Source organism: Battus philenor, unplaced genomic scaffold (genome assembly GCF_028537555.1).
Source record: "Battus philenor isolate CCGP_79_NKW_IND1 unplaced genomic scaffold, ilBatPhil1.0.hap1 SCAF_19, whole genome shotgun sequence".
Classification (NCBI taxonomy): Eukaryota; Metazoa; Arthropoda; class Insecta; order Lepidoptera; family Papilionidae; genus Battus; species Battus philenor.
In genome coordinates this window covers 7,083,413-7,095,605 of record NW_027181681.1, presented here as the reverse complement: position 1 = coordinate 7,095,605, position 12,193 = coordinate 7,083,413, and the positions used below count along the sequence as shown (strand labels likewise).

Here is a 12,193-nt window from a genome sequence, read left to right as displayed (position 1 = left end):
TTGTGGATCTAAGCAAAATGGCACTTTAGTACTGTAATTAAATGTAAATAAACTTTGTTTCGAATTTTCGCATAAAGTAAATATTTTTTTATCAACCTGTTACATGTTATTTGTGAAAAGACATTTCTCTTGACCTTATGTGTATTGTACTGTACCTTATAATAGCTTTTCTGTGACTTTATAAATGATACAACATTATTTTTCTTATAATTATTTATCAAGCCAATTCGTTTTAGGGTTATTTCGATCAAAATGTAAGGCTTCTGGAAGAAAGACTACAAACGGATATATTTTTTTAATAAAATCGTAGAAAAACTTTCTTCCTGGAATTGAATCATGGGGTAAATTATGTATCTGTTTTGCTATAACACACAACCGCGCATGATGATCTTGACAGAAAATGTTGCGTAGTCCGAGTTCTTCGTACAGTTCTGAAATACTTTTCACATCTTCAGGCTTATCGCTTCCGTATTTTGATAAAAATATTTCCCGCTGTCTAGCATTGCAGATTTCTAGTGCAGTCGCAGCCAACCAGGAAGGTTTTCCTTTTTTTATATCTATATTGGTTTTTCCTGTTGTTAATTCTTCACAACTATCCATTATGTCATTCTAAAACATTGACGGTATCATTTTTAAACAGAGTTCTGGTGATATCCAAATAAAAACATATTGCTTACTATTTTTTTTTCTACAAAACGATTAGTGTTTTAGGTGCAATTCACTACAGTCAACAATTTTTATAATTTTATCAGCATGATTATTTCAGCCAAAGGACGTCCACTGTTGGACTTGGGCCTCGTTGGTTGTTGTTGGAAGCAATTTGTACCCACATCTTACGACGACCTTAACAAGGTGGTCTGTTCGCCTTCTTATGTATATGTCAATTATCAAGTAATTATTAGTCTTTTATTAGAAGTATTAATAATAAGTAAATAAATAGTTACTATAACTACTCACATGCATTTGAATCCAACAGCCGATATTTTTCATTGCATTATCAACATTTTGCATTGATTCCTTGTTTGCTTTATTTGCCATCAACAGAGCTATCAAAATAGGAAATTTAACAGAATAAAATGTGAATTTATTGTCTGATACTTCAGTATATAATTTCAGATTAAGTTTTGAGTAGTTTCTATTCTTTGCAATTATGGCATCCAAGTATTGTCCGTATTCAGATCTTAAGCACATCTGACACAAAAAACAAACAAGCGTGTAGGTAATATTAAATGAATAGGTAAATCTGGTAAATCTTTAGCATAATATTTTATCTAACGGATAATATAACCAGTATCCGTAATAGCAGTAGACGTATAAACAACGACAAAATATAACCATAATTTTCATTGTCATAAGTTTGAAGATTAAGTTTATGTTAAATAAGTTAGCTTAAATGAGGTAGAACCTCGTGAAACAACGCCACGAGGTTCTATTCTTGGCCGCTTCTGTTTGTACTTTATATTAATGACTTGCCGATTTTTTTAAAAGATGTATATGACATTGTATTTTTTGCAGATGATACCTTTTTTTTAAATTTGTGGGTAATATGGAATTAGGAAGAAACACGATGAAATCATAATTAGAAACACGATGAAATCATTGGAAGAAACACGATGAAGTCATCGGAAGAAACACGATGAAATAAACAGTGTTTTGTCGCGTGTTTCTTATTGGCCCGAAGTTAATAATCTATTCCTAAATGCTAAAAAAACTAAATGCATTGAGCTTCATAATGTAAAAACTTCTTAATGGAAAAATTATTGCTTAGTTTATTTCTTTATATAGTCCGGTGGCGAGACTATTTAAGGAAATAAATTGGGTGAGTAAAATATATAAGTTGTCAGCAAGACATTAAAATAGATGATAAAAGTGTGCTAAATGCAATCTATTTACTAATCTATGACGCGCGCACAGTAAAAGAAATGAAGGTTGGTATTAAATAGAATATGTTTGTATATGGATTAAAAAGTGCTTCAAGACCATCTATTTCAAGAATGGACTTGCTATGGACATAGCAAATACAACGAAAGATATAGAGAAAAGACAATAATAATAAAGTAGTAGTAGTTAATAATAATAATCAAGTACATTAAATGATTAGAATAAGTATAGCAACCAAATTTATATGTAAACAATTAAAAAAGAATCCCGTCGATTAGACATAAAAACAAGGAAAACTAGAAATACGATCAAATAATAATAAAGAAAAATGTCATTAAAAACTAATCATAACTCTTTTATACTAGGTCTCGGACAATTTACGTTAGGGTTTTTAAAAGTGGCTGGACATCCTGCAATGATTATGTGGTAAATATAATTAAAAATAAAAACTAGTAAATACCTCATTAAAGAGTTTGCTTATCTTGTTGTAGACATCTTCCTTTAAGTTGTGTCTCAAAATTTCGTATATAAAACTTCGCAATATACTTGTGTCATTAAATACTAAAGAACCAACGTCCGGCAATAGATGCCAGCACAACTTTGCATTTCGAGTGTTTGCTTCATCTTCAATATCATCTAAAATTAGATAATAAGATTGTATCTGTAATTTAAAGATAAACAGCTTCTTTAGTAAAAACTTGTATATTTTTATTTTTTACTTTAACGATTGATCCAAGAAACATCCTAATGAATAGTAGAGTAAGCATCAAAGTCAAACTTTAAACTATATTGTTTTTGTGATAAGCTCGGTTCTCAATTTATCATAACTTGTTGCAAAGTTGAAAGTGCAAAAATCATTTTTGGAAATGACGCGAACAAATATGTTTTTGATAAATATTAACGATGTTTGTATTCTAAGAGCAATAAAACCATGTTCTTTATTTTTTGAAATAGTTTGGGGACGTTGAAAGTCTAGACTGTTTCTTTACTAAAGCGTGGTGACCAGAAAGCACTGTGTAGTACGTCCACCTACAAGCTGGAAGTCAGACGCAGATGTCCTTGTCAAGGTCGTCTGAAGACGCTATATACGCGTTGCTTTTATTTAATCTCCTAGATTTCCAATAGTATGGAAGTAAGCTTACCTCCAGCAGTGGGCATCCTACGGCTGTAATGATCGCAAGCACATCCTTAATCTAAACAGTTAATGAAAGTAATGAAATAAAAATTTAGGATTTCAGAAATGTTATTAATCGATTTTCTCTTATATGACGATCAATTGACCAATGAATGACACAACATACCATTTCGACGCACCATGCTATAGTATTAATTTGATAAGTTAAATCATCTGTAATATTTTTCGGATCTTCGAGCGCATGGTAGGCGAAAACTGTCAATTGTCCTTGCAGTTGGAATCGTTCCAATGTGTAGTATTCGATTATCTGAAATAAAGATAAAATTGAAAGTTACCGTTATTTTTCCCTTTTTGGTATCTTTATTTATAATATGACTTAAAGGAAATAATTTTTATACTATATTTAATTGAAGATTCGTAAAAGCCCTAGGTATGACGGCAAATATATAAACGAATCTTTTTTTTTGTAAATATTAATTAATTATTTTTTAAGGTTCCCATGGTCTCTGTGTAAGATCAGTCTACTTTAACATTTTTGTTTGGTTTAGTCTTGACCCTCAAATATTAATATTTTGTAATATTTAAAAAGTAATAATTAAGGTCAGTGTAAGCCTAGTAGTTTAAGCATTATAGTACATACCTCATACCATTTATGAAATTGCAGCCATTTTTGGTTAATAATTCAAATAACAATTGTAAAAACTTTTAATAGATAGATGATCAACATTAACTTTGTATATGACACAATTTTACCTTTTTTATTCGGTTTGTTATATCAGGCGAACTTAAATATTTAGCTTGTGCAAAAGTTTTCTCATAAATTTTTGGCAATGTGTTTTGGAACTCGGTAAATTCTTTTTGAGACAAGACTAATTTTCTGTTATTTACAGGCCTGTAACGTTAATTTTTTTTATTAAATGCAATAATGGATGTACGAGTATAACGCATAATGTCGTGGATATTATAGATATTAATAAATAACAGCTCTAAAACAGGAAGTAGAGATAAGCCCTTAGAAACTGTAAGAAGTTTCGAAGTTACAATACAATAAATTACGACTTGCTGATACAATACACGGTAAAAGCTTTTAATCTATTTCAACAATATATCTTGAAATCAAAAGGATGATAAACATAATTAAGTAATCCTATATTAATCGTCTAAACCCATATTAGGCTCCCTAGGTACGTTTCCAACGATCTCTAAAAGACATCATTGTCTTATAGATCAATAATGGGAATTTACCTATAATTTTCAAGAACACTTTTAAATAAAGTACCTTATATAACCAAAATTACTTATTACATTAAACTTAAATAAAAATATGTTATAACTGTAATAACAGAGAATTAGATTTCTTAAAAAATGTGAACCGAACTGTAATGATACTAATAATATGATACAAAAATGTGTAATAATTTATCCCCATAATATAAGCACAACTTGCATTCTACTTAAGACTTAAAGTATAAAAGTATGTCATCTATTTATTCTTGTATTGAAACATGATTATCCTATTTATACAAGTTTATTACTTGCATATAAATGTTAAAGAAAATATAATAAAATAGACATAGAATAGAAATAAATATCATATAAACAGACATAGAAAATAGTTAGTGCATTTGTGTTTAAAAACATTCAAAAGTTTTTGCGCATTTTTCAATGTTCACACACACAGGCATTTATCAGTGGCTACACACGCACTCTTCGGTATACATATTTTCGTTATTGTTGAGTATTGGTACACTATTTTAAAGTTATTTTGAAATTGCTTATTGCGATATATATCTCGGCTGTTTAAACATTGAATAGGTCTTATATCATATTATGAGGCCTTTTTAATTCTTTTTTATCATCACGCTTCTTTACAAACGCTAACCATAATCGCCCTAAAAATTGACATGATCTGTTTTGCCAGCGATTTTCCACGATCTTGACTATGTCGTCGGTTTTTCTCTATAATTCTTAAAAATTATAGTTTATATGTCTCCACTTTGACCACGAGGGCTATGTAAAAAGATATTCTTTGCTACAAAATGAACCGGTACAAAATAATTATAATTGCTGTTCTATGTCGTAACCTTGGGTTGTAATACTGCGCAGCAAGTGCAATTATCGTTAACCATTGTTTGTCATCATAGTAGGGAATGTTAATTTGCAAGCATAACTAAATTTATGATGAACAGAGTTCCACAATGTTCTAATACAAAATACTTAGGCACCTAGTAAAGGTTTGGAAATATTTTTATCGTTCTAACTAGTCGTTGATTAAAAACCGACATTCGATTTTTAAATTTAAAATTATCGAAGAGTTATTTCTTTGTCTATATATCTTTATTATATATTTCAAATGAAACGGTATTACATGACATGCATGGGAAGCCCCTCACTATTAGTAAACAAATTCGAAGATTCCGTTGAGAATTTAGCAGAGGCCGTTACTTGCTTTTTTATATTTGTAAATATCAAAAGCAATAACAAATTTTATTTACTTAAAAACACTAACGATAACCTAAGGACCTTTTACAATTGTATTACAAATAATGTTCAGATTTAAAAAAATTAACGCACCTTAGGAATGTTGGGCGAACACATTACTTAGGCTACTTCAATATTTATTAAATACGTCACCATTACTATCATCATGTCAGCCGATAGACGCCCACTGCAAATCATAGGCCTCCATAAAACTTCGCCACAATTACCAGTCTTTCACTTACCGCATCAAGCGAAATTAAATAACATTAATTAAATATGTAATTTAATCTTATCTGAAAAAAATAAGTAGAGGTTCCGCAGAGTTTCTTTCGTCTGTTCTTTTTTAATTTATATTGGCACAAGTGATAGACTTAGCTTAATGTCAGTAAGTGGTGTATTCCATCGTACGTTAAACAGAATATTGTTTTTTTTTTTTAACTTGGGTTGGTATTGATATTAGGTTGGAAGCCCACCGTACACTTTTATAACATAGGCGGACGTTCTATAAAGTGATTGAGCAAAAGTTCCTCCGAAAAACCTCGACTAGGACTCATTATGCATTCGAAGCATTGCGACCTATAATTTATAAGAGAAACGCGAGGAGTCAAATCTCGGAAAGCTTTCGTTCCACAACTTTCCTTGTTTCAAATGCAATGCATATTCTTTTAAACGCATTTAAGGCAAAATATACACCAGAAAGCTATACTCAGGCTATTGGAATTGATTTTTGTTTATTTATGGCATTTAGATCATTATAAATAAAAATTGTAACAAAGAGTTGTGAAGGAAGAGTTATTTAAAAGTTATCGTACTAGTTTTAAATTAATCTACATTATGCATACTAACTAAATAATTATATTGAGGCATCGTGATTATGAAAAACTAATCAAGCCAATGAAATTTCATCTGATAATATCCTAAATGTTGACATATCTTTATCAATATATTAACGAGGGCAATAAAATAACTAAAATTTGTATCGCATTGTCGAATTGGGGATACAATTTAAAAAAAAGTTTAATTAATAACTAAAAGGTTCGAATACTTTAAAAAAAAATTATTACAATGAAAGATGGGTGTCGTAGCAAACAAGCTAAGTCTTATTTAAATATTCAAAATCATGTAATATATTACTTACCATGAATTTTAAAAGTACAAGCGAAGTTTATCATATCGAAATACATATCACCGTTTAACAATAAAAGGAAACAGAATTGAGATGTTCTCTATCATTTATAAACAAGATTAATGTGCTACACGAAACTTTAGAACAAATTAAACTTAACTGCTATACAAAATTACATCATAATGCTGTTTATTAAAATTGCTGTTAAAAAAAGAGTCTGGAAACTTACGATGAAAACTTACCAAGTTGCACATTTACGAGAAGTTTGTAATAGCCATTTGGAAAGCATCATTTTTGTGATTAATTATTAATTTAACAAACGTCGTTAAGCTTTTATACGTATTATAACTTATTTTTTTTAAACTAACTCAAAATAAACATTAAAAACGCACTTAAACTCTCAAATACGTATGATTACTTGCTATGCCAATCGATTATAAAATTATTTAAATTATTTCTATAGATATATTACTATGAATTACAGCTTCAATAAAATTCTTGAAGAGCCTACGAGTGCCCTTTTATATTATGTACCTAATATTATCCCCTCCTCCATTACACAACTATCCCCACTTTTGTTTCGCAACATTTTAATGTAGCCAAGTGGAATCTTGCACGTACCATTTTTAAGCAGATTTTTATGGTTTATCTTAATTTAAATAACATATGTATTTTGGGTACTTTAGGGTTTTACTATATATAAAACAATTATTTAATAATAATTTAAAAGAAATAGATGTTTACGAATCACATTTTTGATTTTACTGTAGCTTTGGTGTTAGGAGGTCGTCCGAAGAGGTTATATGCAGGCCGCAGTCATCCAGTCTCATAGGACAATTTTGTCAAGCAATGAACATTCTACGGTTTAATGATATTAATTATGATGTGATTTTGCCGTGGAGACATAGGAGGTAAATAATATCATATTTATTTGGTCGCAATTAGCCCCCGCAATAACAATTCATAACACAAATTCGAATATCAATATGTTTGAATGTCACAAGATATTCAAAAATTATATAGAATTCTTGGTCATAATCAACACAAAAAAACTTTGTTTTTCTTTATTTTTATCAGAAATAATTTTTACGCCAATTCTATGTTGCTCGTTTCACAAGACAGATTTTTCGAAAATCTTCTTACTTATCTAATACATCTTATGAAATAATTAATAATTTGTACCTGATTTATATAATTTATGCAAGAAAATTTTTGTAGTATGCTGTTATAAAAGATTAAATGTAACCTGTGATAGTCATGGGAACCCGTACATTTACCTAATCCGAAATATACGGATCTAGTTCAATATTAATATTAATAATACTTAAAAAGTAATTTATAGTACAAATTACTTTTTAAGTATGTAAAAATTGGATTAGACAGAAACGATTAACTTCTTATTGAAATCGAAGTAAATTATCTATGCGGCGAAATAATCATTTGGCAATTCATTTGTATTGGTCTCATTCCTTTATATTGATCTGAGACGTAGTCGCTTACGATGGGCCTTATAAGTAGGCCCAAGATCAACCAAAGAGCAATAGATAGGGCTGTGCTAGGAGCTTCGCTGCGAAATGTAGTCAGAAATGAGAAGATCCATAGACGAATAAAACTCACCGACGTAAGCTGAATAATTGCTCGTCTGTGTGGCAGTGGGCAGAGTACATGATTTGTGTTCTTCGAGTGGCGACCTTGCCGGTGGACGCGTTTTGGCAAGGTCCCCTTTTGGTGGACCGTCGACATAGTCGAAGTCGCTGGATGCGGCCAGTGCAACATCAATAATTGAGTCGATCCAGTGGCGTACCTAGAACTTTTGTCGCCCTGGGCGTTCTCTAGTTTGCCGCCCTTTCTATTATATGTCAATCAAATAGTGGTTTTTGATTTAAAAAAATATTCATATATCACTTCAAAGTAATCATATAAAGTTTTCAAAAGAAATGACATTTATAAACTGACATCAAAAAATTTTAGTTAGGAAAAAATGCCGAACAAAGTCGTAAAGATCCTTTTACGAATTCAACGAATTTTATGAATACAATAAAATAAAAATAATATCTTGTTCTTGAATTAGAATCCAAAATTTACACAAAAATGCATTTATATACACCGAGGAATAATATTCGAAATCATAAAGTTAATCATAATTTATATAAATCAAATATTAAACTTATAATAATCATTTATTATTCAAGAAAGAAAATAAATTTGAAATGAAAAAGTTGCTTTTTACAACTATAAGTAAATATAAAAAATGCCGCCCCAAGGTAAGTGCCGCCCGGTGCGGACCGCACCCACCGGCCGGCCCCAAAGACTATGGAGTGCCGCGCCCTCTGCCACTCTAGGCAAGCAATTCTTCGAGCTACGTCGGTGAACTTGGTTTTTCTGCGTATCTTCTCATTTTTGTTTCGATATCGGTAACGCTGTGTATTTTGTGAGTGTTGAAAGGATATGGTTCTTTTTGAATTTTTAACAACGGAAATATAATCATTTGGGGCTTTTTTTCTAGTCAATAAAATTTGGAGGCGAGTAGGTAGATCTCACATCGGATGAAGGAGTCTGCCTATACTATCATGGAATTGTGATGAGAGAAAAGAACTGTGATCGATCAGATCTCACACGGCAGATACGGGAGTAATAAGTTTATTAGGGACGGTGATTCTTCAGGAATTATTGATGGCAGCCAATCTGAGGAGACCTGTACTAGGAGGCCGATAATATTTTGTATTTGTTTGAACTATAATTCGAAGGAGTCCGCTGGCATCTCTAGTTCGGCAAATTAGGTTTATTACACATCATATTAAACAAAGTAACTGGTGGCCAAAAAACTTGAAAACTAGAGTACATGGGCCGCTTAACATAAACTTATAGAAGACGTTAAAAACATACTAATAAATAAGGAATTATGAAAATACAATAATTTATTTCGTTAATAGGGTGGCTATAAAATACCCGATATCAAAAAGGATTGAGAATTAAGCCTTAATGATTTGGAGTGGAGTTCTTGAACCGGCAAGCGTAGCATCACCCCACAAAGCGAACACATGTCATTGTTAAGATCATCGGAAGTCGCTGAGTGCAGACCGCTTTCTACCGGTACTTTTGAAAAGCTTTGTGAATGGCCTATGTTGAGAAGCGGACGTTCTAGGGCTTAAATGATGATATACGTATAAAATTCAGATGTACATTAGATGGCACTGAATCTCAATCGCATCCATCTATTGGTAAAAGGATAGTTAATATTAATGATCAACATTTAATAAAAAAATGTTTTATAAGGACATAGAAATTAAACACTTTAGAATATAAAAGATCTCAAAAGCACAGTCAAGTAGCCGACAAGTAAACCAATAAAATAGCTTTTACACATTATAATCAAAATAATTGTGGTAGTAAATATGTACATTTTATTTGCATATAAACTAAATAACAGTTCTATTATTTTTTTTACTATAATTTCTACGAACACGACAAGATGATTATTATATAGAAAGAATGTAGAAGTGGTATAAATAAACAAATTATAAGAAAATTTGTATTCCAGGCAATTTCTATTGCACGTTATTGATTTGTTGACTTAGTGGTTAATCTTAATACAGTGTAATAAAAACCCAATGAATTCCCGTGAAATTAAAATCGAATATTTAAGGCGAAAGTTCATTACAGCCAAGCGTACTTCACCTTCGCCATGCTATGTAGCTCATAGAGAAAATGTTCATAGATCATAATGTGTAATTATGTTAGCAATTGAATCTCGAACAGGTTTTTAAAGCAATATCATCTCTAAGCAATTAATATGAGTCAGAATGATCAGAATCAAAATTAATAGATCCGTGTTTCATATTAATTTATTTATATTCTCAACCAATTGAGATTATTTTTTGCTCAGAATTATCAGTATTATGGCAAAAACTCATTTCTTTAATTACTTTTTTGAAAATTAATTAAATGAAATATATATTCTATATTAAGTTATTTAACTTTTTAATGACACACCCATTAAAATTATTGTATATAAAATCATATATTTAATCGATTTGTTATATTTATACGCAATTAGCAGATGGTGGAGTGTTATCACCTGATCACTTACCTCATCCTTCTTAGGTAAAATATGTGCGCCAAGCGGGTGAAAGTGATTTATCACCCAAATACATTGGCGAGGAAGATAGCCAATAGTAATTTAAGAAGTTACATGTACAAAGAGTATTTACATTTCACACGACGCTAACACAACGGCCGCGACCACATCACTAATAGCGTGCGAATTCAAATCGGCATTCGAATTTGAAATCGCGCAAGGTGTAGTAGTGGCCAGCAATATGGAATGTGTACGCTACATATTCTATGTATATTCTAATTTAACATATCGTTAAATCCCGGAAAAGATACTTATGAAGAAAAAATGTGGAAAAATTACGACGATAACATTATAAATAACACTTTTATTTTATCCTAAAACACAGAGTGTAAGGATTTAAGTCCGATCGTAGCTGTAAATCATATGACGACAAAACAACCTTAAGCTCTGTTAAGATTAAGTACTGTAGTTAATTAAGCTTCCCCATTTATTATTTATCTTATTCAAAACACATTTTACATATTTTATGTATAACGACGAACTTAATACCGAAGGCATTCTTTACCAATTAACCGTTAGGCGTTTCTGAGATAAATTAATAAAGATCCGTGAAACAATTTAATATCATAAAATAAAATAGAAAAAGTAAAATTAAATTGAGAGGGAAAATAATCACATAAAAACACTTTATATAAATATGCTAATGGCTACTACTTACTATAATTATAGATAAATATACCACAATATAAATATTTAAATATCTACATGTACTGTTTATTTAAATATAAAAATTTTTGCCCTTTTTACACGCGTTATATTAATATTTAACTTGTATATGCGTATATCGAAAATATGTACAAAAATATAATTGGATAAATCGCGAGGAGTTAATCTGCAACAAAGCGGTTGTCTACAAGCAGCCTCTATGGTTTCACTGATTCCCTGGTACATGGCTATTAAATGAGATAATGTGGAGACCGTCGTTATTGTCGCCAAAAATAACCGTAAGCACTCCAACATAATCATTTCTTACTTCTACAAATTGTTGGCTTATAATTAATAGCTACTGATCTGTGTTTTAAGGTCTACTCCTGGTAAACGAAATGAAAGTCGCGAAAGGCAAACCTCCTTCGGAGGAAACTAAACAAATAATTCTACCAAATTACATTATTAAACGAAACAAATTGAATCGGGAACAAGATATTTTTTAGCACCTTAAGATGTTTGGAATTTAAATAGTAATAGATATTAATCGGTGGTCTTTTCAGCGGTGCTAAATGAGGAAATTAAAAAGAAATTTGATTAACTGATGTACCAGTGTAGGGACAACTAGTACATTGTAACGTTAGAGGATAAGCCTATTATGATAGACTAAGTATATTATGATAGACTCGTAAGGCAATAAATTAAATAAACGATAAAAGAAGTAAAAAAGCGTTTATCTGTGTATAATGTATATATATATATATGTATGTATATATATTTATATACA

The 12,193-nt window shown here is 30.6% G+C and overlaps 1 protein-coding gene across 4 annotated transcripts; it reads right to left on the bottom strand.

Moving 5' to 3' along the window:
• Positions 1–209: 209 nt before the first annotated feature.
• On the bottom strand, positions 210–10,818 carry LOC137921774 (uncharacterized). 4 transcript variants are annotated; one of them, XM_068764596.1, is made up of 7 exons: positions 10,714–10,818; positions 3,770–3,908; positions 3,183–3,323; positions 3,024–3,074; positions 2,342–2,542; positions 958–1,191; positions 210–609 (listed from the first exon to the last, which is right to left on the bottom strand). In XM_068764596.1, the coding sequence occupies exons 1-7, from the start codon at positions 10,716–10,718 to the stop codon at positions 211–213; spliced, it is 1,170 nt and encodes a 389-aa protein (XP_068620697.1). In that variant the 5' UTR covers positions 10,719–10,818; the 3' UTR covers position 210. The 4 variants fall into 4 exon arrangements, with proteins under 4 accessions (XP_068620697.1, XP_068620695.1, XP_068620699.1 ...); XM_068764594.1 differs by lacking the exon at positions 10,714–10,818 and adding an exon at positions 6,866–7,071; XM_068764598.1 differs by lacking the exons at positions 3,770–3,908; positions 10,714–10,818 and adding an exon at positions 6,866–7,071.
• Positions 10,819–12,193: the final 1,375 nt, after the last annotated feature.